Here is a 25994-nt window from a genome sequence, read left to right on the forward strand (position 1 = left end):
AATAAGAGTAATGCTCTCTAGAAAGGAAAAAGGGCAGCTTGAAAAAATGAGGGAGTGAAAAGACACAGAGGAAGAAGTTAGTCTAGTCACTAGTTTTTCTCCGGAGATGCTCAGTATTGTGAGAACAGGAATGAAGGTAGCACAGAATGAGGAGAGTAAGGATGGGATTTATGGAAACATTCAGAATGGTGTGAGAGGAAAAGAGGTTGGCCAGAAACTAGTGATCACAAAAGGAGAAAGTGGCAGGGAAAGGACAGAGAAAAGGAAGGAATAATGGCAAAGAGTAACTGTTCATGGTCATAGATAGAGACTTTGGGAGAGAGGGAAGAATTGTGGTTTTTGATAAATCACAAATCAATATAGTGACTGAAGTTCTGAGTTAGGTGGCATGGTTCAGGACAGCTGTACCATTCATCCATATCAAATCTCTGAACCTTCAAGTTCAAGTCCTCTTGCCTTCAGCTATCTTCAGTTGGAACCCTGTGAATGCGACCACTCTTAGTAGCCAGGGTATAGCACTCCTGTGTGCCAACCATAGATCATTCAAGAGATCCAGTTGGATCTGGCTACATGAAAGACTTCACTTTGGTAGTTGTGATCAGTATGTTAATGCAGTGACATAGAACAGCCTTTCCAAACAAAGTATTGTTTAATCTCAAGAAACAAAGAAAAGAGGGTTGAACCCAGCAAACAGTCTGCACGTGTGTTTTATCTGTCTGACCTGAAGGTGAAGGACACCTAGCTTGCTCCAGAAACTCTAATGTTTGGGAGCTTAGGGAAGAACAACAGAATTAACCAGCACACCAGCAATCCCTGTCTCTTCCCCTCCATCTTCAGGAACAGACAATCAGTCACCTAGTCTGTCTCTGCCTTGTATCTCTTGAAACTGCTCAGTTAATGCAGCCTACTAGGGTGGGTCACAGAGAGACGTCCAAACAAAGATATTGTCAACATCTCTTCTTTTCTACTACATATTTTAGAGAGTTTGTCTGATTGTCTCTGATCAAGAACTCCTCTTAAACGGCAAGAGTTAGGACCACCAAATGCCACTTCTTCTTATCTTTACTTAAAGCAAAAGATTTGGTTGTGCCAGGAAAACAGGATGTGCCTGGAATGGGATTGCTTCTTAGAAGACCAAACAGAAAAGAGATAGAATCACCAAATCGAGTACAGTGCTCAAAACTGACATCACTGAGTGAATGTTGAAGACACTTGAACCAAGATGAGGTAGAAAAACAGGATAAAGCTTGGAATAGGATTGCTTCTTAATAAACCTTACAGAAAAGAGATAAAATGGAGAAATTTGGAGTAGTGCTTCATTTTGGCACAGCTAAATCAATGCTTAAGGTTTGAAAACTAGAAGAAAATGTTATTGGAAACCAAATTGACTTTAGCTCTTTATTGTTAAAACATAGCAAATAAGCATTTATAGGGATAAAGGGAAAAGTTACACTTGATGGAATTCCCATTTTTTTAAAAAGTATTAAACAGAAAATTTTAGCAGTCCCTTTTTTTAAGTAATCCAAAATAAAAATTACTTCATAAAAATAACATTATTTTTGAACAATAAAAATGTACATTTTCCTTTTATTTAAAAAAAAAAAGAAACAAGTCCTTAATTGAGTTAAGGACCCAAGCAATGTTGGGTATAGTTTCCTATAATTATCAGTATAAGGGTCTTTACTAGAAGTGTGTCCTATCTAGGTGCAAATTAGCACATATAGAAAAGAACAGAATAACAAATGCATAAACATACACGCAATATTAATAAAATTCCTCATTCTTCACGTTGAGTCAGACCAAAGCTTGGAAAAAATGAGGAAGTTAGTGCAAAAACAGTAGAATTAGAGATACTGGCATGGTAGAAATTGAAGAAACATGGTATGAACATAGAGTGAAGGGCTAACATTAGTTGGAGACAGATATCAGATGAAGGAAGTGAGCCTCTCTGAGGGAGATGAAAAGAACGTGAGAAGAAGCAATAGGGTAGAAAGGAGAAGGGACTAAATTGAGAGGAGTGGGAAAGGTTGGAGGACACAGCAGCCGTAAGAGCAGGGCTGCAGTACAAGGTGAGGCAGCAATACATGATGAACTGCAGGGAGAAAGCAAGGATTCAGAGAGCATGAGAGAGTGCATGGTTATGGATCTAGGCAAGCCTGAAACATGGAGTTGAAACTGGAAGGAAGTAGGAGAGAAGATGGGCACACACTTGGAGAGAGTTATATGGCGGGCAGGATTATAGCTTGATGAGTGAGGGAGAACACCTAGGAGGAGGAGAGCGAAGAGGAGTGCAAACAGTGGAAGGAGGATAAAGAGATGAGAAGAGGGTGTGTGTTAGTAGCAAAGAAGGTGAGAACTGTAGAGGATTCCCCTCTGCTGCAGTTGAGTTTACTATGCTGTACTTCTTCCAACCTCTATAATCACGTACTGTGACATCCACAGCAATTCTGTTAAACAGTGGTTTTCTCAAGCATTGTGACTACTTGGATACCTGTTTTGAGCCAAACTCATCCTGGTATAAATTGATCGTCATTAATGGCATTACAGGAGCAATTTAGACTATGATCCAGGAGGATTTCCTGCTTAGCCCTCCTGTCATGGGATAGTAGCAACTTTTCTTGTCTCCTGTTAAGAACAGATAAGGAGAAAGAGGAGGTGTCTGCAGAGAATGCACTTTGTTGTCTAGCTGGAAGGTAATAAATGTTGCCCTCAAACAAAATTTAAGCAGTTATACTTACTGTTAATTACATTAAAACTGTAGGAGGCAAGGCTATATGCATTCAAATTCAGATCCTTCACTGCACTTTACTATAAGCAGAGTTTAACTGAATTTATCTTTAAATGTGCATCTTCAAAGTGGCAAATCAACTCTTTGGAATTCCCAGGATGTGCACTTTCTGCTTCTTATGATTTAATCCCTCTTTGTTAGTTTAGGTATTTGTATAATTTGTGCATCACTTTAAGCCTTCAAGTTATTGATCAGTGAACTGGAGTAAGAGTTCTGCTACTACTTTGTTTAACCCTTTATAGTTTCAGAGCTGACGGTGTCTGACTATGGTAGTGGTGAGAATGAAGTGCCACCTCCCATACCCCCGCACCCAAGCGAGGAGCAGCTTTCTGAAGATTATAATCATAGGTTTGGATGTACTTTTTATTGCAGTTATTTTTATTATTTCTGGCTGGAATCAGTTAACAGTTCTCACTGATAACTGTGATGAGATTTTTCATTGATTAAAAGCACGGCTACTGTACATGTAAATAGATGTGGAATCTATACCATAATAGTTGTGGTCTCATTGGTGTTCAGATTTTTAAAAATGTTTTTATAATCCACTGTTTTTCAAGGAGTACCGTATATCCTATAATTTTTCTGTAACCTTAAACACATTAGACACAGGTAGATTCTTATTTTTTTTTTCATTCTGTTTTACTTCATGTATGTGAATTTCATTGGAATCTATTTTGTCTTTTTAATATGATGCTCTTTTATCTCAAAGGTGTATAATACACTTTCACTTACAAACTAACATAAACAAACAAAATCCTTTGTAAATTAATTAAACCTATGGGCCAGATCTCAGATGCTTTACTTTGTGATGATCTGTCTATATATCTCCTACAGATTGAGAAGGATATGAGAGATTCTTACTCTCATTTGTTTTTAAATACTTATGCTCACATGCCCTAGAGATTGTCAGAAAATGCAGTTACATCTAAATTGAAATGCTTTGCAAAATTGTCTACTTCACTAAAAATTCCTTTTGGGGAAAGATGGTGGACGGAAATTGAATTCTTGAAACACACTTTGCAACATTTTTGAATGAAAAATTTCAATCTTTCATATTGAAGTTATTTTTGTTTGAAATTATCTTAAATTTTGAATGATAGATTGTAATATAAAATCAAAATGAAAAGTTTTCATTGAGCTGAAACTGTTTTTGTGGAAGGAAGGGGAATTCTCCTCCATAGAGCATTTTGAAATTTTCAGGTTTCATTCCAATTCTAAACTGAACCAAATTTCCAATCTCAATCCTTTGTGAAACAGAATGTTGTTCCTCCACATGGGTTTATTTATGAGGCGCTTTTGTGGAACAGCAATGGGTGGTGGTGGTCTTTTTAAATGTCATCATTCAAATAGATTGTTGACATGTCAAAGAGAGTGAAACAGGTGCAGAAGCTGCATTTTGTGCAACCTATTTGGTAAACAGTTCAGACAGGAGGCAGTTAAATAGAGCTCAGCAGAAGGGAAAACAAGACTATTGGCACTGGATATTTCCCCTTCTGTTCTGTTAAATAAAATCATATTTAAATATTAAGTGTGTAAAAACAGCAGTTATCTTCACGAAGAATCAGTATTTAAATATATATAATTAAGTACATGTGAGTAGAGGTGCTAAATCTCACAAAAGAAACTTGACAATCAGAGACTGATTTAAGATGCATGACTGCAAACAACTGGAAGGAAAAATACATTTATACTGTGAAAGTTTTAATTACCTCACTTCATTTTGCATTAGTGCTTAAATATTTTGCATGGCTTTTTCCACAGTTCTGTAGTGGACTCAGCAGCATATTTAACAGATCAGAACTTCAGCTTCAGATCCTTGACACCAGCCAAGCAGCCTGAATCAATTAATCTGAAAGCCTCCAAAAGCATGGATCTTGGTAAGGTGATGGGAAGGGAGGTCATCAGGTCATCGTTTTAGTCTTAGCATATTGCAGTGTCTCCTTATTTTCTGTGTGTGTTTCATAAACATGTACATAAGTGAGCATGTTCTATGTAGAGATGGCATGGTAGGAACAATGGACTGACTCCTATAACATCCAACTAAATTACCATTTCTATAAAAGTTTAATTAAGGATATTTTTCACCAAATGTCGTTTTGTTGCCATGCATTATATTTAAATCTCAGCTGAGGAAAAGAGCTTTTGTGAAAATGGGCCATCAGAATTGCCGGAGTTTTATCTTTAAATAATCCGTGCATGTCTAAATCTGTATCAGAACAATAAACATGTTATTTTATGTTAGAATTTAGATGATGGCAAAGCTGCATTAAACAACAGCTGACTTTAAGACAAGTTACATATTTCATCATTGACAATAAGTTGAACAAAGAAAACATTGCAGTAGATTTTTATAGATGCTTGTATAGGAGTACGGTTATGGTCCAGTTCCCATCCAAGCTCTGGAGAAAATTTTTGCAGTGTGGGTAAAACTTAGAGAGAATTGTTTTCACATTAGCAAACTATTTTTGATGAGGGATGTTTTGTTATATTTTTACGCAAATACTTTTATGTGATAAAAGTCCCAAGGGTTTATTACAGGTGAAAATTGAGTTGTATTTTAGTGGTAGTAAGAAGAAAAGTCTTTTAAAATTCAAAGAATCAAGAACCAAGTGAAATCTTTATATTCTTCTGTGTGGCACATCTCACTCTTTTTCTAGATATCTTTATCGCTCCAGAGGAGCTCTGGGAAAACATTCCCTTGGAAACGCCTTTTCTATTTCATGGGACACTCCTCTCCTTTATGCATTCCCTCGCTTTCCCCTCCTACACAAAGTCCTCAGCAAAATCAGGGTGGACCAGTTGCGAGTCATATTAGTAGCACCTGCGTGGCCCAGACAGACATGGTATCCTTACCTTCTCAGGATGGCGATGATGGAACCATATCCTTTCCCACTCCACCACGACTCCTGTCACAGAATCATGAGAGGACTCTCCACCCAGACCTCCACAAGCTCCATCTCCACACCTGGCTCCTTCATGTTTCAAGGATGCCGAGATTGCCTGTTCGGACCCGGTGAAAGAGATACTAATTAACAGAAGAAGACAATCCACCAGAAGGACATACTTGTACAAATGGAATCGATTTTCTCAATGGTATAATTGTTTATACACAACACGCCCAGAGTCTGCTCCCCTTCCTATTCTGTTGGGGTATGTCTACACTAGAAAGTTAGTTCGAACTAACGGATGTTAGTTCGAACTAACTTTCCTATGCGCTACACTAGCGCTCCGTTAGTTCGAACTTAATTCGAACTAACGGAGCGCTTAGTTCGAACTAGGTAAACCTCATTTTACGAGGACTAACGCCTAGTTCGAACTAGCTAGTTCGAACTAAGGGCTGTGTAGCCCTTTAGTTCGAACTAGTGGGAGGCTAAGGCTTCCCAGGTTTCCCTGGTGGCCACTCTGGCCAACACCAGGGAAACTCTATTGCCCCCCTCCCGGCCCCGGAGCCCTTAAAGGGCCACGGGCTGGCTACTCACTTTGTGCCAGTTGCAAGGCTGCCAGCACCCGTGCCTGCACAGCCTGCACCTGCCACAGGATGAGCCAGCCATCCGAGGGCTCCCAGCCCTCCACTGCTCCCCACGACCAGCCTGGCGGCTCCCGGGAGCCTGCCCGGGGGCGCAAAAGGCGGGCGCCCGCCTGGTCAAGTGCGGAGATCGTGGACCTCATCGAGGTTTGGGGGGAAGCCTCAAATGTCCACGATCTCCGCACTAGCCACCGGAACGCGGCCGTCTATGGACGCATGGCTGCCAGCCTGGCCGCCAGGGGCCACCAGCGCAGCCGGGAGCAGGTGCGCTGCAAGATTAAAGACTTGCGGCAGTCCTACTCCCGGGCCTGCCTGCCAGGGGCTGACCCGGAGGCCTGCCCCCACTTCCATGCCCTGGACCGCATCCTGGGGCCTCATGCCGTCCCTGCCCCCCGGGACGTGATTGACCCCGGGGCAGAGGGACCGCTCCTGGACACCGAGGAGGAGGAAGAGGGCTCTGAGAGCCAGGAGCCTGCTGCCAGCCTTCCCAGGACCCGGGACCCCCGAGGCACCCCACAGAGCCGCTCGCCTGCATCATCAGAGGCCGGGGAGGCATCCACCTGTGAGTACCCTCGTGTTCCCCTTATGTGTACGGGGGGCTGGGGCGAGAGGGAGCCCCGGGACCGTGCGCCTGGGCCTTGCCCACTACGGAGCAGCAGCTGGGGATCCTGCAGGGGCCCTGGCCTTGCAGAGGGGAGCTGGGTTTCACACACCTGGGCCCCTGGGGTAATTGACCGCTGGTCTTCTTGCACCACAGCTGCAGCACCGGGGACTGCAGGGCGCACCACACCGCCTGCAGCAGCCGCCCGCGCCCGGGCAAGCAGGACAGCCAGGAACCAGGAGGACTACCAGAGGCGGCATCTCCGGTTCCTGGACCGACAGCTCCGTCTCCAGGACCACTGGGTCCAGGAGGACCTCAGGCTGCGCCAGAGGAGTCTGGAGGCCCTGGAGGAGCAGGGCCGTGCCCTGCGAGGCCACCTCCAGAGCCTGCTAGACCGCTTTCCATTTCCTCCTCCCCCTGCTCCCCCTCTTGCTCCCCCTCTTGCTCCCCCTGCTCCCCCTCTTGCTCCCCCTCTTGCTCCCCCTCTTGCTCCCCCTGCTCCCCCTGCTCCTCCTGCTCCTCCTGCTTCCGCTCCTGCTTCCGCTCCTGCTTCCTCCACACCCCCTGTCCTCTCTGCCCCCCCCTCCACAACCATTCCCCACCGACGCCCCCGGACCCGCAGTGTGGCGAGACGGGAGAGGCACCCAGACTCCCACCCCTGAGCTTTCCTTTCCCTTCCTCCCTTCCCTCCCCTCCCCTTCCAGCTCCCTCGTCCCAGGTTTCCCCCTCCCTTCTCCCACCTTCATTCCTCCCTCCCCCACCCCAGTTCTCTGAAATAAACAGACGTTTTTGTTTGAAAAACAGGTGTCTTTATTGTACAGTAGATAGGGAGGGGAAAGGGGAAGGGGGGGGGTAGGGTGGAAGAAGGCCCCGGTGGGGCATGCAGGGAGAGGTCAGTCCTCCTCCTCCTCCACCTGGAAGCTCTCCCGCAGGGCTTCCCGGATCCGGATGGCCCCCCGCTGGGCTTCCCGGACGGCGGCGGTGCGGGGCTGACCGTAGTGTCCAGCCATGCGGTCAGCCTCAGCCATCCAGGCTGGCAAGAAAGCCTCCCCCTTCCGCTCACACAAATTGTGGAGCACACAACATGCCGCCACCACGGGAGGGATGTTGTGCTCGGCCAGGTCCAGACGGGTGAGGAGGCATCGAAAGCGGGCTTTCAGTCGCCCGAAGGCCCCCTCCACCACGATGCGGGCCCTGCTCAGCCTGTTATTGAAGGCCTGGCGGGAGGGATTGAGGTGTCCCGTGTAGGGCTTCATGAGCCAGGGCTGCAGTGGGTAGGCGGCATCCCCCACCAGGCAGACGGGCATGTCCACGTCCCCGACCCTGATGTGGCGGTCGGGGAAGAAGGTCCCGTCCTGCAGCCGCTGGCACACGGAGGAGTTCCGGTACACCCGGGCGTCGTGTGCTTTGCCGGACCAGCCCACATTTATGTCCGTCAACTGTCCCCGGTGGTCACATACGGCCTGCAGGATGACGGAGAAGTACCCCTTGCGGTTCACGTACCGGGACGCCTGGTGTTCCGGGGCACGGATGGGGATGTGCGTCCCGTCGATGGCCCCCCCGCAGTTGGGGAAGCCGAGGGCGCCGAATCCCCGGATGACGGCATCCGGGTTGGCGAGGCGGACCACCCTGCGGAGCAGCACCCGGTTGATGGCCTTGACCACCTGCGGAGAGAGACACAGCAAAGCGTCAATCAGTGGGGCGCCCGGGTGGCTGGGAGCGTGCGTGCCCTGGCAGTGCCCCGTGCCCCACTCCCGGAAGCAACCCCCCTGGCAGCGTGTAGTACGGCCGGGACAGCCCGACCCCTCCGGTGCGGGGCGCTTTCGCCTCCTCCCGCCCCCCCCTTTGTCCCTGGGGCGGCCCATCCCCTCCTCGCAGCCCCCCTCCCCCCCGGCTCGGTGGCCGACGAGCGCCGTACCTGCATGAGCACTGCTCCGACAGTGGATCTCCCCACGCCGAACTGGTTCCCGACGGATCGGTAGCTGTCCGGCGTGGAGAGCTTCCAGAGGGCGATGGCCACCCGCTTCTGGAGGGGGATGGCGGGCCTCATGCGAGTGTCCCTTCTTTGCAGGGCAGGGGCGAGCCACTCGCAGAGCTCCAGGAAGGTGTCCCTCCTCATCCTAAAGTTCTGGGTCCACTGTCGGTCGTCCCAGTGCTCCAGGACGATGCGGTCCCACCAGTCGCTGCTGGTGTCCAGACGCCAGATGCGGCGGGGCACGCCGGTGCCGGGGCGCCGCCGCGGCTCCTCCACGGCCCCCAGGGCGGCCAGGCGGAGAGGCAGGGGGCTGACGTTCCCCAGGTGGTGCCAGGCAGCCTCGAGCCATTGCTGGCAGGCTTGCAGCAGCAAGTCCAGAACGTGCACCAGAAGGTGCAGGGCGAGCCGTGACTCCATGTTGCCACCTGCGGCGGCCCCCCCGAAGGGAAGCACCGACACAGACGGGCACAGAGACCGACGCTTTGCTGTCCCTCGGCGAGGTTGGCAAGCAAGCAGGAAAAGCTGAGAACCGGCTGTCCAGGGGGGGTCCCTTTAAGCACGAGCCTCAGATAGCCTCAGACAGCAGCCACACAAAGCAACTGCTGACCTGATGCCCTGCCAGAACCGGTTTCAGCTGCCCTTAAATGCCCCCCTGCGTCCAATCAGTGTGGACGCGCTAGTTCGAACTAGCAAAACGCTAGTTCGAACTAGTTTTTAGTTCTAGATGCGCTAGTTCGAACTAGCTTAGTTCGAATTAACTAATTCGAACTAAGTTAGTTCGAACTAGCGCTGTAGTGTAGACGTACCCTTGGACTGCTTATTATCCCTGAAACAGTCGGGCCTCACCCTCAACAGGTCCACACGGCAGCCATAGCTGCTTTTCATCATCCTATCAATGGGTTTTTCTTCCTCGCTAACCAGTTAACTAAACGCTTCCTCAAAGGTCTGCAAAACATCTTCCCACCCATCTGTCCACCGGTTCCCGTCTGGGATCTGAACCATGTTCTAAAAAGCTTGACAAAGCCACTGTTTGAACCTCTAGCCACCTGATTTTGGTCTCACTTGTCCATGAAGGTGTCCTTTCTGGTCGTGATAACCTCCGGCAGGAAGGTGAGCGAACTCACGGCCTTGATGGCTGATCCTCCATACACGGTGTTCACAAAGGATAGAGTGATACTCTGACCCCACCTGAAGTTCCTCCCCAAAGTTCCTTCCGCCTTCCACATTAACAAACCCATACACTTACCTGCCTTCTTCCCAAAACCACATGCTGACCCTGTTCAGGCTGCATGGCACACTCTCGACATCTGAAGAGTACTGGCATTTTATGTCAATCGAACTAAACCTCATCTAGGCTGTTCTTCTCCTATGCTGAGAGATCTAAAGGGCAGGCAGTCTCATCTCAGAGAATTTTGAAATGGATCACCTCCTGTATTCAAACTTGTTATACTTTATACTGCAAACACTTACCTAAAACAATCATGGCTTACTCCACCAGGGCGGTGTCTTCCACAACTGCCATTCTTAGCAATGTTCCTCTTCAAGACATTTGCAACACCGTCACTTGGTCATCTGACCACACATTTGTGCAACATTATGCATTCTCCTCTTCGATTGCGTCTTCCATGGTGGTGGGACAAGCAGTACTATCCACAGTGACTACCCCACGGCTCCAAACCCACCTCCGCGAGCCGACAACTGCTCTGTAGTCACCCAGAGTGGAGCACCCACGGGGACCACTCAAAGGAGAAGAAAGAGTTACTCACCTTGTGCAGTAACGGTAGTTCTTCGAGATGTGTCCCCGTGGGTGCTCCTCTATCCTCCCTCCTTCCCTGCTTTGGAGCCTTGTTCTCTAGCAGGTAGAGAAGGAACGGTGAAGCCGCACCACGCACACGCCTAATGGATTCCAATGGCACCTGCGTGGCGCGGCAGAAACTGCTAGAAAAAGTCTCTGGTCGCCAGTGCAAGGACGCACCAGCACCCAGAGTGGAGCACCCACAGGGATACATCTAAAAAAAGAACCACCGTTACCGCACAAGGTGAGTAACTCTTTCTTACAACCACAAAAGCTTTCAAGGCTCATTTTGCCAATGTTATGATACCACAGGTACTGGGAATTTTGTGCAGTTCTGTATATCGTTGCTATTTAGCTGAGAGGCTTGCTTGTGAAATATGATGAAATGTATTCCTTTGCCCACCTTTGAGAGTTTACATCTCACTAGTCATCAAGGCTGTTAATATTCTGATGCTTTCAAAAGTTTACTAGAATATGCTTTGAAATGATGCTGTATCATATCCTTGTTATGTTCCAGTGTTCTCTTTGTGCTCAAAGCCAGGTATTACTTAATTGTAATTGCAAAGAAATTGGGGCACTGGTATTAGTCATCCACAGAAAGTTGCAGACACTCACTAAAATGTGAAAATCTGTAATAGTAGGTTGGATTTCTGTGCAGTCATTTTATTAAAGTATATTCTTTATCCACCGTTAGCTTTTATTGAACACACACAAGTATCTATACAAGATGGGCTATATGTAGGAATCTGCATTTTACTTGTAACAGGGAGACATCTTCCAGATATAAACCCATAGTCTACTTCAGCTCCTTTTTGTTGCTTTTTCACTTGCAATTCCAGCCACAGTCTTCTCTGCAGTTACCCAGGTGTCACTGATTAGCCCTGTAATTGGAAATTAGTAAACAATTCTACAGATGACACAAGAAAAAGCAGAGCCTAGCTCACTTCCTCTTATCTGGTTTGCACTGTGCAGCTAACTAGTTTATAAAATAATAAACCCCTTTTTGTCTCTAATAAGAGTGAATATTCTTACTTAATAGAATGAGCAATTCTACTGAGTAGGAATACGCTATTGTTATATACTCACTTTTCAGAATAGTATCACGCTTAAAGCTATCATTGTTTTCCCTTCACATCTACTTTTGTGCAGGTCAGAAACTCTTTGTGGAACACCAGTCTGTTTTTCAATTGTAGCAATACAAATTAAATCATTACTAATACCTTTAATGACTGATGCTTAATATAAGAAAATAAGAGGGAATAATGGAATACTATTGGGGACTTGAAATACAGCATCGTGTCATTTTCAATCTACTCAGCACAGTTGAGGGAACTGCACACATGAAGGTGGAGTTAGGTTACTTATCTACTGATATTTTACTGTATTGCCTTCAGCTAGTTTCGGTCTCCAACACTGATTGTACACAGGGGCAGAAACTAAAGAGGTTGGGTTCTGGTACCTGTTTTTCTAGCTGCGGTCTCTGTAATACACATACAATGAGTCATGTGGTCTCCATCAAGGTTAACAGTGATTCTCAGGTGCATGTGGTATACCATAAGAGCTCAAAATTAGACTCTATATATGTGTAGAAACCCCCAGCTACTTGTAGGATACCTAGTTCCCAGTGGTTGTTATTTAGGGCCCTATAAAATTCACAGTCTATTTAGATCAGTTTCATGGCCAGGGGGTTTAAAAACTGCTCAATTTCATCTTTTCAGCTGTTTACATATGAAATTTCAAAATGTTATAGCTGGGGGGGGGGGTCCCAACACAAAAGGTACCCAGAGAAGGCTCTGATCTCCCCTGTCTCCCTGCCCCTCACAGCTCTGCAAGGGAAAGACAATCCTGTCCTTCGTGAGTGCAGCATTTGGTTCACATGTAGGAGTCCCATGGCGGGGAAATTTGGTACCTTTCTCCACAAGTCTCCTCCAGCTCCCTCCCCAACCTTGTGGTGACTTGCAGCTAGGAGTCTCCCAACTGAAGCGCACTCAGCATCACGGGGAGATCAGTCTTTACAGAGAACGGCTTTTATGTCACGACTCTTGACCCTTTATTCACTGCAGTGAAATTGTAAGTGCCCTAATTCTTATTGAAAATACTTTTTATTTTTTTTAATCGTTAGTAATGTATGTAAAATCTGCTTTGCGAGAGAGCTGATATTCTTTTTCAGGGAGGGGATCGAAAGCGTACTTCCTTTGAGTACTCGCTCATGTCCATTCCAGTAGGTGTGCGCGCGCACACCATGTGTATGATCGTCAGAGCGTTTTCCCTTAGCAGTACCTGTAGGGTTGGCTATAGAGACCACTGGAGTGGCACTCTCATGGTCGTGAATATAGGACACTCCCAATCTTTCTCCTGTTCAGTTATTTCTTACCGCCAAATGGTCATTAGAGTTACTTCCCTCTCTTGCTTTGGAAGTGGTTATTTGTTAACTAGTTGTAAATAGTTTTGAAAGTTATAATTAGTCATTACTAGAGAAGATAGATGCCTACAAGTCACCAGGGCCTGATGAAATACCTCCTCTGTCAGCTCCTTGAGTATTCTAGGATGCATCTGAGCCTCTAGCTATCATGTTTGGAAAATCATGGGAGACAGGAGCGATTCCAGAAGACTGGAAAAGGGCAAATCTAGTGCCCATTTATAAAAAGGGAAATAAGAACAACCCAGGAAACTACAGACCAGTTAGTTTAATTTTTGTGCCAGGGAAAATAATGGAGCAAGTAATTAAGGAAATCATCTGTAAACACGTGGAAGGTGGCAAGATGATAGGGAACAGCCAGCATGGATTTGTAAAGAACAAATCATGTCAAACCAATCTGATAGCTTTCTTTGAAAGGATAACGAGTCTTGTGGATAAGGGAGAAGTGGTGGATGTGGTATACGTAGACTTTAGTAAGGCATTTGATATGGTCTTGCATGATATTCTTATCAATAAACTAGGCAAATACAACTTAGATGGGGTGACTATAAGGTGGGTGCATAACTGGCTGGATAACCGTACTCAGAGAGTAGTTATTAATGGCTCATAATCTTGCTGGAAAGCTATAACAAGTGGGGTTCCACAGAGGTCTGTTTTGGGACCGTCTCTGTTCAATATCTTCATCAGCAATTTAGAAATTGGCATAGAAAGTACTCTTATTAAGTTTGCAGATGATACCAAGCTGGGAGGGGTTGTGACTGCTCTGGAGGATAGGGTCATAATTCAAAATGATCTAGACAGATTAGAGAAATGGTCTGAGGTAAACAGGATGAAGTTTAATGAAGACAAATGTAAAGTGCTCCACTTAGAAAGGATCAATCAGTTTCACACATACAGAATGGGAAGCGACTGTTTAGGAAGGAGTACGGCAGAAAGGGATCTAGGGGTTATAGTGGACCACAAGCTGAATATGAGTCAGCAGTGTGATGCTGTTGCAAAAAAAGCAAACATGATTCTGGGATGCATTAACAGGTGTGTTGTGAGCAAGACACGAGAGGTGACTTCTGCACTGGTTAGGCCTCAGTTGGAGTATTGTGTCAAGTTCTGGGCACTGCATTTCAAGAAAGATGTGGAGAAATTGGAGAGGGTCCAGAGAAGAGCAACAAGTATGATTAAAGGTCTAGAGAACATGACCTATGAAGGAAGGCTGAAAGAACTGGGTTTGTTTAGTTTAGAAAAGAGAAGATTGAAGGAGGACATGATAGCAGTTTTCAGGTATCCAAAGGGGTGTCATAAGGAGGAGGGAGAAAACTTGTTCATCTTGGCCTCGGAGGATAGAACAAGAAGCAATGGGCTTAAACTGCAGCAAGGGAGGTTTAGGTTGGACATTGGGAAAAAGTTCCTACCAGTCAGGGTAGTCAAACACTGGAATAAATTGCCCAGGGAGGTTGTGGAATCTTCATCTCTGGAGATATCTAAGAGTAGGTTAGATAAATGTCTATCAGGGATGGTCTAGGCAGTATTTGGTCTTGCCATGAGGGCAGGGGACTGGACTCAATGACCTCTCGAGGTCCCTTCCAGTCCTAGTATTCTATGATAATTATAGTTAATTTATAGCTTGTCTCTTCGGGGGGAGGAGGGAGAAGATGCCCTGGTTCCTAGTTCCCCTGACTGACACATGCCTCAGTCTCAGGGATTTAAGTCCTGTGAGAGCTGTGGGAAGCCTATGCCCAAGGATGAGCCACACATATCGTGCCTGGGAGAGGGCCAGCAAACAGTGCCCCATTTACAGGAGATTTGGCCCCGTAACAGAAGAGTGGGACTATTGCATTAAGCTCTTTATAATGGTGGCAGCTCTTTGCCCTCCGGTGACACCAAAGGCAGCACCGGCTACGGTGGTGAGCAATGGTTTTGGTACAGGATGCATTGGCACCAAAGAAGGATACCTCAAGAGAGCACTGTCACTACTCCGTAGCTCGCAAAGTGGGTTTGAGCATGTGGCACCATTCCCATTCCTCTTGCCACTTAAGAAGAAAGCAGACTGGGATAGGACCCCCACCTGGCTTCTGTGTAAAGGTTCCTGTTGGGTGCATCCTACATCAGGCACCCACAGTCTGACCTGCAGATCCCAGTACCATCTACTCTGGCCTAGCAGGGGCTTTGAGTCTGGTGATGGTGGACTCTCCTGTTTGGGCAAGGACAAGTTAGACCTCCCCTCCGCTTCTGATACCTTCGCAGCTATGTTATTGCCATGACAGTGCAGTCCCTGGCACAGCAGCCATGGGCACCAGCGCCGGTCCAGGCACCGATGGCTGCACTACCACTAGTGCCGACACAGACCACAGCACTGACCATGAGAGTGGTTGCAGTCTCCTGCGACTCTTGCAGCACTGTTGATGGAGCACCCCCAATTCAGCGTTGTGGCAAACCAGCGATACTGTAGCGCTGCTCTCTGTCTTTGGAGTACCCGTCCCAAGCACTGTCAGGTTTTCCCTGCCACAGTCCAGCTCAGGCTGCTCGTTGGACTCAGGTGGTGAGTCATTGATCTCTTAATATAAATCTCCTGAACCGGGAGAGGGGGGTGGAGGAGAGTGGGGGAAAAGTCAGTGTGCCCTCAGTCAGCCCCTTTCATCTGCCTGCTGTGTCTGTCTCTTTTCTGTATAATTGTATGCATCCCTGTATGAATCGGGGGGGGGGGGGGCGCTTCAGTGCCCCTCCCCCACACAGCCAAACCCTTACGTTGCTTTCAGTTATAAGAGGAAGCTGCTTCTTAAATTTGGTGGTCCCAGCTCTTACTGTTTAGGAGTTCTTGAACAGAGCGATTCACCAATAGACACACAGACGTACGAACTCTCTCTCCCTCTCACTCTCTCACACACACATGCTCTCTCTCTCTCTCTCTCTCGCACGCATGCAAACTCTCAAATATATAGTACATAATTTTGCTCAGCCCCATATTAGCTGAAAGGAGAGTCTGATGCCTTTTTTTTTTTAAAGTCCTGCCTTCCAATGGATGATTTGGCAAATTAATGTTGAATGCAAATTCTTGTTTAGAAAGTGATGACACTCCAGTATCTCTTCAGTCCCTTTACTCATTCACTGAGGAACTTAACTGGGTTTTATGCTTGCTCACAACCCAAACACATCTGATTTATATTCTGCAGTGATGATTGACTTACTTAGAAGGTCACCATAATAGTCAACATTGAACTTCCCCTAAGTATTGTTCTAACCGTATTCCTATCAAGACATTCCTCCATTTGAGAAATAATGCTCTCCAGTACCACTCTCTGTCCCTGAACTGGTTCCTTCCTGGGATCTCAGACTTCTATCATGGTTTCCCAAAGCATCATCCAGCTCAAAGCAATCCAATAAAGTAAAGCTGATCTCCCACACCCGTCTCTAAAACACTGGCTTCTCACAATTTTGAGATGACTTGACTTGAAAAGCCTGAAAGCCTGATCTGTAACCTACTAAATCCTTCATTGTTTTTTTTAAGAGCTTATTTAGCTAAATGTTCGCTTCCTTGAAGAACATCCCATGGCCTGTATTTCAGCATATTCATTTAATAATTACCCCTAAATACATAAATTGAGTTGGCTGGTGTCTGCACTAATCATGCCCCAAGGATAAAGAACTCTGTGAATATGTCTAATGATATTATAACATCTAATTCTTCACCACATTTGAAAACAAGAAAAAAACCTCTTTTTCCAGGCCATGCAGCCTAATTAACTGAGCTCTGTGGTCTGTTGTTGGTTGTAGAAGGGTTTTCTGAGCAGCATCACAGGATACTCATCATGGGTGTTGTGGTGCACATAAAAATGGTTTCTTTAAATACCAAGCCTACAGAGTATTTTGCTTGAATTGATACACAACAAAATTGCTTTACACCAATATCCTTCAATATTATGTTGCTGCAGGTTAAAGCAAGCAACATTTTCATGTTTTGCATATAGTTCCCATAGATATAGTTTTATAGTATATTTATGCAAAGCTTAAGTTATTCCTGTGCATAACAATTTATGGAAATCAAAGGGATTTATAAGCAAACAACAAAACATTCCCTTTTCTTTTAAAGCACTTGATTTTTCACCCTCCAGTTTGAGAACAGCAACAACAAAAAATCCCTGTTGCCATATATTATTACTTTTGAAAAAAAATACAGCTAAAGGGGGGAAAGCTGGTGTAAATTGAGGTTGATGAGCTATTATTGTAGTTATTTTCTATACAACTGTGTGGGGAAATGTGTGGTTAAAGGAAAGGGGAAAATCATTCTTTCAATGACTTGCAAAGAAATTATTGATTTCCTCCTCTCCTTTCCCATCTGTCATTATCTTTTGAGATAAGTGTCAGATGTATTTGCAAAGTGGAAGATACAACACATTTTCATTTCTGCAGTTTCAAATCTGTTATGTTGGGGTTTATAAAGGTGCATAATGCACAGGCCTAAGCCTGGCCCGTAATCTATATGTAATCATGCACGTGTCAGGATCAGATTCTGGCAGGCCTTGCAGGGGTGTTAGGAACGAAAACATAGGGAGCCCTTTCTCTCTTTGCACAATAGTGCAAAGGGCATTTTTAAAACCAAATATGTGCACCCCTGCAGCACAAGGAGTTGGGGGCCAAGTTGCACAAGGAGCAAGAGATTTCACAATGCGGGAATGATCACTCAAGTCAGAACGGGGGGGGGGGGAGGGAGGAAACATACCACACCTTTCAAAAAGTAGTGTTGCTCTCAGGCAAGCTCCCCTTCTGCTCCTGGAGGCATTCTGGCTCCCTCAGCACAGAGCTGGGCAGACTATCACTCATATCTACTGGTGTTTTAGAGCTCTCTGTACCCTACTGCTATAGTAGTGGCAATAAAAGGCTTGAGAGCGCCCCCAACTTTTACGTTACAATAATGGAGGCCAAGGGCCCAAACCAGACACACAACAGAACATTCTAGAAGTATTCTGACATGTAGGTGTTTTGTACCAGCACGGGGCGGGGGAGTTACCTATCTCATAACTGTTGGCGTTGGAGACATGCTGCCCATGTCCATTCCAATATGATCGTGTGTACGATCATTGGAAAGTTTCTCCTCTAACGGAACCCTTCAGGCTGGCTGTGGAGCCCCCTTGAGTGGTGCCCTCATGGCAGTGTATATAGGACACTATCAGCCCACTGCCTGCTCAGTGCTTCTAGACAGACTACTCTGACAGGGAAGGCAGGTGGGGTTTGTAACGGATATGAGCAACACAGCTCAAAGAACAACAGTTGCAATAGATGGGGAACCCCTTTTTTTCCTTTGAGTGCTTGCTCATGTCCATAACAATAGGTAACTCCCAAGCAATTTCGTTGGGGCAAGGGTCAGAGTTCATGTGGTTGCTGATTGTATGTCCACTCTGCTGAATGCTGCATCATCCCTTGCTTGTTGGGTGATGGCATAGTGTGACATGAAAGCGTGAATGACCAGCTTGGGCAGAAATGCTGGATGAGGATGTAGCTGGACCTTGCCTTTTTTACAAAATCGTATGGAGGGCTCAGAGGTAAGGCCCTTAGCTGAGAGGCCGTTCTGGCCAATGTTGCAGTCATCAGGAAAGCCACCTTCCAGGAAAGGTAGGAGAGCGATCAGGTTGCCATGAGCTCAAATGGATGAGCCACAAGCCTGAGAGAGACTAAGTTGAGGTCATCCATAAGGGTAAAATCTGTGCAGGCCCTTGAGGAATCGGCCAACCTTAGGATTCCCAAAGACTCTTTTACCTGCTGTTTCTGGATGGAAGGTCAAGATGGTGGCCAGGTGCACTTTTACAGATTCTGTTGCTAGACCCTCCTGTTTTAGGCTCAGTAAGTAATCCAGAATGAGGGGCCTACTGTGGGGGTATACCCTTCTGCAGGGACCACATAGAAAACTGTTTCCACTTTGCCAGGTAAGTGGCTCAGGTGGAAGGTTTCCTGCTTTTCAGAAGAACCACCTACATGGATTCTGAGCATTGGAGAGTCAACAGATTCAACCACAGACTTTCCAGACCATAAGGTGGAAGAAGTTCAGGTGGGGATGCTGGAGCTTGCCGTGGTCCTGAGCAATCACGTCTGGACATAAGAGGGAGGGCTACTGATCTGTTGACTGAGAGAGTCAATAGCATTGTAAGTCAGTGATGGCAGGGCCATGGTGGTATTATTGGGATCTACAAGGCTCTGTCCTGGTGGACCTTGAGGAGGACCGTGCATAAGAGGGAAAGGTGGGAAAGCATGGAGTTTGTGGTTCATCCCTAAGAGATTAAACAAATACGTGATGAAACTGGGGCTGTGGTTCAGGAAGGAGCAGAACCTCTGGCACTTCCTGTTGCTCTGTGTCATGAACAGGTCCAAATGGGGAAAGCCCCGCTTTTGGAAAACTGAAAGGGCACCACTTGCAAACTGGATATTGCTGGCTGTTCCCCTTCCTCAGGGAGCAAGGAGAAAGTGCATAGTTTGTTCCATTCTTCAGTCTGTCTGGGGAATGCAGAGAGATGAACTTGAACCTGCCCCAGCCAGGTGACATGCACTCCTCCCCTGGCTGTGCTCGCTGGAGCACAGCAACCATGGAGAAGCATGTCTCACCTGGCTCCAAGCTGCTGTGGTGAGAGAGGACTGGGGTATTCCCCTCTCTCTGGGGTAACCTCCATACTGAACCCTTTGTCAAGCAATGCCGAGTATATATTATATGCCTTTGACTGTCTAAGAGCCCAAGTATTAGCTAACATCTAAAATTCATCCAACTCACTTCACAAGTATATTTCTAATACTGTTCAATTTTCTGAGGGCACACTGTAAGTTAAAGTATTAGAAATGGATGCTACAGTGTTCTCAAAAACTAGGGAAACATTTGAACTTCTTAATGGATCTCTAAATAGAGAATGAACCCCAAAATGTTGGAGTTACAGCCAGTCCCCGAGTTGCGAACGGTCGACTTACGACCGTTTGCAGTTACGACCAAAGCGGTTGTAAATGGCGGACCTCGAATTACGAACGTGGTCCACGCTTATGAACAGCGTGGTCGTGTGTAACTTTATGGGGTCCGACTTTAAGTGGAAACAGTTTTCTATGTGGTCCATGCAGAAAGGTATACCCCCCCAGTAGGCCCCTCATTCTGGATTACTTACTGAGCCTAAAACAGCAGGGAAGATAATATCTACCAGGGAAGATAATGGAGCAGGTAATTAAGGAAATCATATGCAAACACTTGGAAGGTAATAAAGTGATAGGGAATAGCCAGCATGGGTTTGTGAAGAACAAGTCATGCCAAACTAATCTGATATCTTTCTTTGATAGGATAACGAGCCTTGTGGATAAGGGAGAAGCGGTGGATGTCATATACCTAGACTTTAGTAAGGCATTTGATACGGTCTCGCATGATATTCTTATTGATAAACTAGACAAATATAACTTAGATAGGGCCACGATAAGGTGGGTGCATAATTGGCTGGATAACCGTAGTCAGAGAGTTGTTGTTAATGGTTCTAAATCCTGCTGGAAAGGGATAGCAAGTGGAGTTCCTCAAGGGTCTGTTTTGGGACCCGTACTGTTCAATATCTTCATCAATGATGTAGATATTGGGATAGAGAGTACGCTTATTAAGTTTGCAGATGATACCAAACTGGGTGGGGTTGCGACTTCTTTGGAGGATAGGGACATAATTCAAAATGACCTTAGCAAGTTAGAGAAATGGTCAGAGGTAAACAGGATGAGGTTTAATAAAGAGAAATGCAAAGTGCTCCACTTAGGAAGGAACAATCAGTTCCATACATACAAGATGGGAAGCGACTGTCTAGGAAGGAGCATGGCGGAAAGGGATCTAGGGGTCATAGTGGACCACAAGTTGATTATGAGTCAACAGTGTGATGCTGTTGCAAAAAAAGCAAATATGATTCTAGGTTGTATCAACAGGTGTGTTGTAAACAAAACTCGTGAAGTCATTCTGCCGCTCTACTCTGCACTAGTTAGGCCTCAGCTGGAGTACTGTGTCCAGTTGTGGGCGCCACATTTCAAGAAAGATGTGGAGAAATTGGAAAGGGTACAGAGAAGAGCGACAAGAATGATTAAAGGTCTAGAGAACATGACCTATGAAGCCAGGCTTCATGAACTGGGCTTGTTTAGTTTGGAAAACAGAAGATTAAGGGGGGACATGATAGCGGTTTTCAAATATCTAAAAGGGTGTCACAAGGAGGAAGGCGAAAATTTGTTCCTCTTGGTTTCTGAGGACAGGACAAGGAGTAATGGGCTTAAAGTGCAGCAGGGGAGGTTTAGATTGGACATTAGGAAAAAAATTCCTAACTGTCAGGGTGGTCAAATATTGGAATAAATTGCCAAGGGAGGTGGTGGAATCTCCCTCTCTGGAGATATTTAAGAACAGGTTAGATAGACATCTGTCAGGGATGGTGTAGATGGAGCTTGGTCCTGCCTTGAGGGCGGGGGGGCTGGACTCGATGACCTCTTGAGGTCCCTTCCTATTCTATGATTCTATGACTTACAAACAAACCGAGTTACAGCCAATTGCTTGGTCCGTAACCGGTTCGTAAGTCAGGAATAGGCTGTACTTGATTTAGACAAACAAGTTATAAAAAATCAATTATATGTGTGTACTGATGTTGTGAACATGAAGGGACAGGTAATAATAAGGTTCAAATGATAAGATAATAGCATTATAAACCTTTTCCCCACCCAGTGGCACTAACTTATAAATGACAGATTTGATTATGAACTTTTGGATTAACTTTGGAGCCTGGAAAAGTGATAATTACATAGTGCAGTTTTATAGTCAGGATAGATCTGTATTAAAGTTGTACCGTGTTTCATTAGAAAGAGATTCATGTGGTTTGGTAGAGGTTAGAAAGAATTAGAAATGACAATTCTAGCCTTCATAGTGTTGATGGGCTGATGTTACCAATGGTATCTTTACAATAGTAGCGTGTGCCAAAGATTTGATTTCCTTGAGGGCTGCAGTATCAGAATTAGCAGGGTGAGAGCGACTATTAAAATAAGTCCAGAGCCTGTAGGATCACACACAGAGCAAGAGCAATAACCACAAAAACAGTCACGAGCTTTTCCCATTTAAAAAAAAAACTTAATATACTGATGATCAATGTTGTAGATACATACATGAAGATGGAGGAATACCATAAATGTCCAGCATCAATGTTTTCTGACTCACATCCCTAATGATAACAGTGTGAGATGGGTGTATCTGTGGAGGGTCTGGTGGATTTTTCATTCCGAGGGAGCCCTTTTATTCTGTGTTACGCTTATATCCATAATTATTATGCATATTCATGCATTCCAATTCCAATTCCTTTTCCCTTTTCAGGACTTCAACACCATATAATGTTGGGGTGCCCCACTTTCTATAGCTTGTCATTTTAGTTCCCCTGATTCTCTTTAACATTTACATCAATAAGTCTCTGTAGTAACTTGCAGTCATTGCAGAATTTCTCATGATGTTACAATAGGGCAACCTGAGGTAATGATAGGCACATGGTCACATATTTTCATGAAATCAGCCATTAGCATATCTTTTATGATAATCTTGTAACTTTACTGGTACAGGGTTACCCTTGGGTTAACTAGTTGGGTCAACTAGTTAAGGGGAGACTACAGCTGGTCATATTGAAAGGTGAACTGTCGGGTTGGAGGAAGGTTACTAGCGGAGTTCCTCAGGGATCAGTTTTGGGGTCAATTTTATTTAATCTTTTTATCGCTGATCTTGGCACCAAAAGTGGAAGTGTCCTGATAAAATTTGCAGATGACACAAAATTGGGAGCTATTGCCAATTCAGAAAAGGATCGGGATATCATACTGGAAGATCTGGATGACCTTGTAAATTGGAGTAATAGCAATAGGATGAAATTTAATAGTGAGAAGTGTAAGGTTATGCATTTAGGGATTAATAACAAGAATTTTAGTTATAAGCTAGGGACACATCAGTTGGAAGTAACGGAGGAGGAGAAGGACCTCGGAGGCCTGGTTGATTATAGGATGACTATGAGCCGCCATTGTGACATGGCCGTGAAAAAGGCTAATATGGTCTTGGGATGTATTAGGCGAAGTATTTCCAGTAGAGATAAGGAGGTGTTAGTGCCATTATACAAGGCATTGGTGAGACCCCATTTGGAATACTGTGTGCAGTTCTGGTCTCCCATGTTTAAGAAGGATGAATTCAAACTGGAACAGGTACAAAGAAGGGCCACTAGGATGATCCGAGGAATGGAAAACCTGTCTTATGAAAGGAGACTCAAGGAGCTTGGCTTGTTTACCTTAATCAAAAGAAGGCTGAGGGGGGACATGATTGCTCTCTTTAAATATATTAGAGGGATAAATACCAAGGAGGGAGAGGAATTATGTAAGCTTAATACCAATGTGGACACAAGAACAAATGGATATAAGCTGGCTAGTAGGAAGTTTAGATTTGAGATTAGATGAAGGTTTCTAACCATTAGAGGAGTGAGGTTCTGGAACGGCCTTCCAAGGGAAGTAGTGGGGGCAAAAGACCTATCTGGCTTCAAGATTAAACTAGATGGGTTTATGAAGGGGATGGTTTGATGAGATAACATGATCTTGGTAACTAATTGACCATTTGTTATCAGTGGTAAATAGGTCAATGGAGGGATGATAGGAGTTACTATAGAGAATTTTCTGGGTGTCTGGCTGATGAGTCTTGCCCACATGCTCAGGTTTAGCTGATCGCCATATTTGGGGTCGGGAAGGAATTTTCCTCCAAGGTAGATTGGCAGAGGCCCTGGAGGTTTTTCGCCTTCCTCTGTAGCATGGGGTACAGATCACAGCTGGAGGATTCTCTGCATCTTGGGGTCTTCAAAGTATTTGAAGGCTTCAATATCTGAGATATAGGTGAGAGGATTATTCTAGGAGGTGGCGGGTGAGATTCTGTGGCCTGCATTGTGCAGGGGGTCAGACTAGATGATCATAATGGTCCCTTCTGACCTTAAAGTCTATGAGTCTATAACTTTTTCAGGCCTAAATCCTGATATGACTAAGCTGCAGTCTGACAGATCTAACTTGACTGTCCTATCTTTTTTGTACTCTTACCAATAATGTATGCTTATCAATGCTTTAAGCATATAATACTGTAGTACACTGTTACCTACAACTTAAATCTATTCATCACACATTGACTGCATATGAATTAACCCCAACAATAAAAAAAAACTTGAATATATAAGGTATTTAGCTACCCAACAAAGGTGTGATATGAGGGCTGATGGCCTCAATTAGCAGAGTAACATTGAAGAATGATGGGTTGGTGAGCCACCAAAACAAAGGGGAGAATTTGGTGTCTGTGAAATGGTACAGTGATGTGGTATGCTGCCAAACAAAAAGCTTTCATTTAAAAATAAAAATGCGGTCCTTGTGCACTCTATACCACTGAGTGTATATCAGTGGCTCTTTAGTAGTAATGTTAGGTGGAAAGAGAGGCTTGTGCTAACGTATGGGATGTATTGAATCTACAATGTCAGGGACTCTTGGAACATAATCAAATTAAACTGTCAAATTAATTCCAATCTTAAAAGAACAGTTTAGAGCAAAGAAGTACAGATAGGAAAAAGAATCCGGGAAGTCTTTCAGACCCTTGATGCTTCAGGCTGTAAGTAACTCAGGTTTGATACCCGATATTAAGGCACATTGGAAAATGTTGCCTTTTGCCACTCGCTGCTTAAAGGCCATACTTTAGCCTCATTCTTCATGTAAACCATTCATTAGCCTTCATGAAGAGAGGTGTTCAGCACGTGTAATCCCCATTAAGGTGAACAGAGTTAGCCAGTGCTCGGCATGTCTCAAGCTCCTCAGGTCCATTGTTATTAGGGGATGGGAGTGGCTCTGGATAATTTATGGCTCTTACTTTGTAGACCTGGCCCAATACAATATGGCCCTTGCCTGCATTAGAGCATCAATAGAAACAGCAGATTCTAGAGGAGAAGGTGTATAAAATGCGTCTGACTAGGGAACTCATCTGAGTTTTCAACTTGTAGCCTACCGTGTAACAGGAAACCATCCTCCCCTCTCCCCCAGAACAGAAGGGATAAAAGTCCACAGCACTTTTAAAAGGTAGTAGAAGATTTTAAAAAAATAAATGAAACCACTAGTAAAACATTCAAAGAGATAATAGAGAGCCAAAATTTGACACAATCCCTATGAATAATTTACTCCCACATCTAGATTGGGAGCACTGTACCAAGAAAATAAAAACTTCAAGAGAGTCATGTCACTAGCACCATCATTGACTAAAATTAATTGATAGTTCTATGTCTTTCCTATGTGGAAAGGGCTTTGTTTCCTTGTTTTTCTGTAATATGTTTAGATCAGAAAAAAGTCTACTCTAAAAAACTTGTATGCAGTGTTTGTGTGTATAGTTAGGGAATAAGCTAATGAATTCGTTATTTTAAAAAGTTTTTATGTTGAGCTTCCTCAAACTAAGAATGTTGTTTGAGGAATTAGTTTTCCAAAAAATGTATTCATGTTTTGTTGGTTTGCTTTTTTATTTTTGCAATCAGAAATGCAAATTTCTCCGCAAAAGCTTTAGTAATATTGTGCACAAGAAATATGGTACTGTAGCTTATAGACATTGTAAGTCTTTTTTTTTTTTTTAAATAATAGATGTTGGTCCACATGCAAAACCAGTAATATAAATTAAAGAAGCAATGTCAGTTACTTTATTTTACCAAAGGCAGGATATTGTAACTTGATTTTTGTGTGTGCAAAACAACTTTAAATTAGCTTGACAAAAGAAAGCTGTGGTGCTGAAACTGATCTGCAGAAAAGCAGGAACATTGATTTCTATTGGCAGAGGCATTGATTTTGGTTTTCTAAATAACTGTTGGAAATTAATTTACTGACCATTAAGAAAAGTATTGTGG

The 25994-nt window shown here is 44.8% G+C and overlaps 1 protein-coding gene across 7 annotated transcripts in view; it reads left to right on the top strand.

Moving 5' to 3' along the window:
- The window catches only part of PARD3B (par-3 family cell polarity regulator beta), a 604960-nt gene that overhangs the window by 327599 nt on the left and 251367 nt on the right, over positions 1-25994 (top strand). For all 7 annotated transcript variants that reach the window (XM_075934324.1, XM_075934322.1, XM_075934323.1 and 4 more), the window contains 2 exons: positions 3031-3136; positions 4550-4665. In XM_075934324.1, coding sequence (XP_075790439.1) covers positions 3031-3136; positions 4550-4665 — 222 coding nt within the window. The remainder of the gene's footprint in view (positions 1-3030; positions 3137-4549; positions 4666-25994) is intronic.

This window comes from Pelodiscus sinensis, chromosome 7 (genome assembly GCF_049634645.1).
Source record: "Pelodiscus sinensis isolate JC-2024 chromosome 7, ASM4963464v1, whole genome shotgun sequence".
NCBI classification, from domain to species: domain Eukaryota; kingdom Metazoa; phylum Chordata; order Testudines; family Trionychidae; genus Pelodiscus; species Pelodiscus sinensis.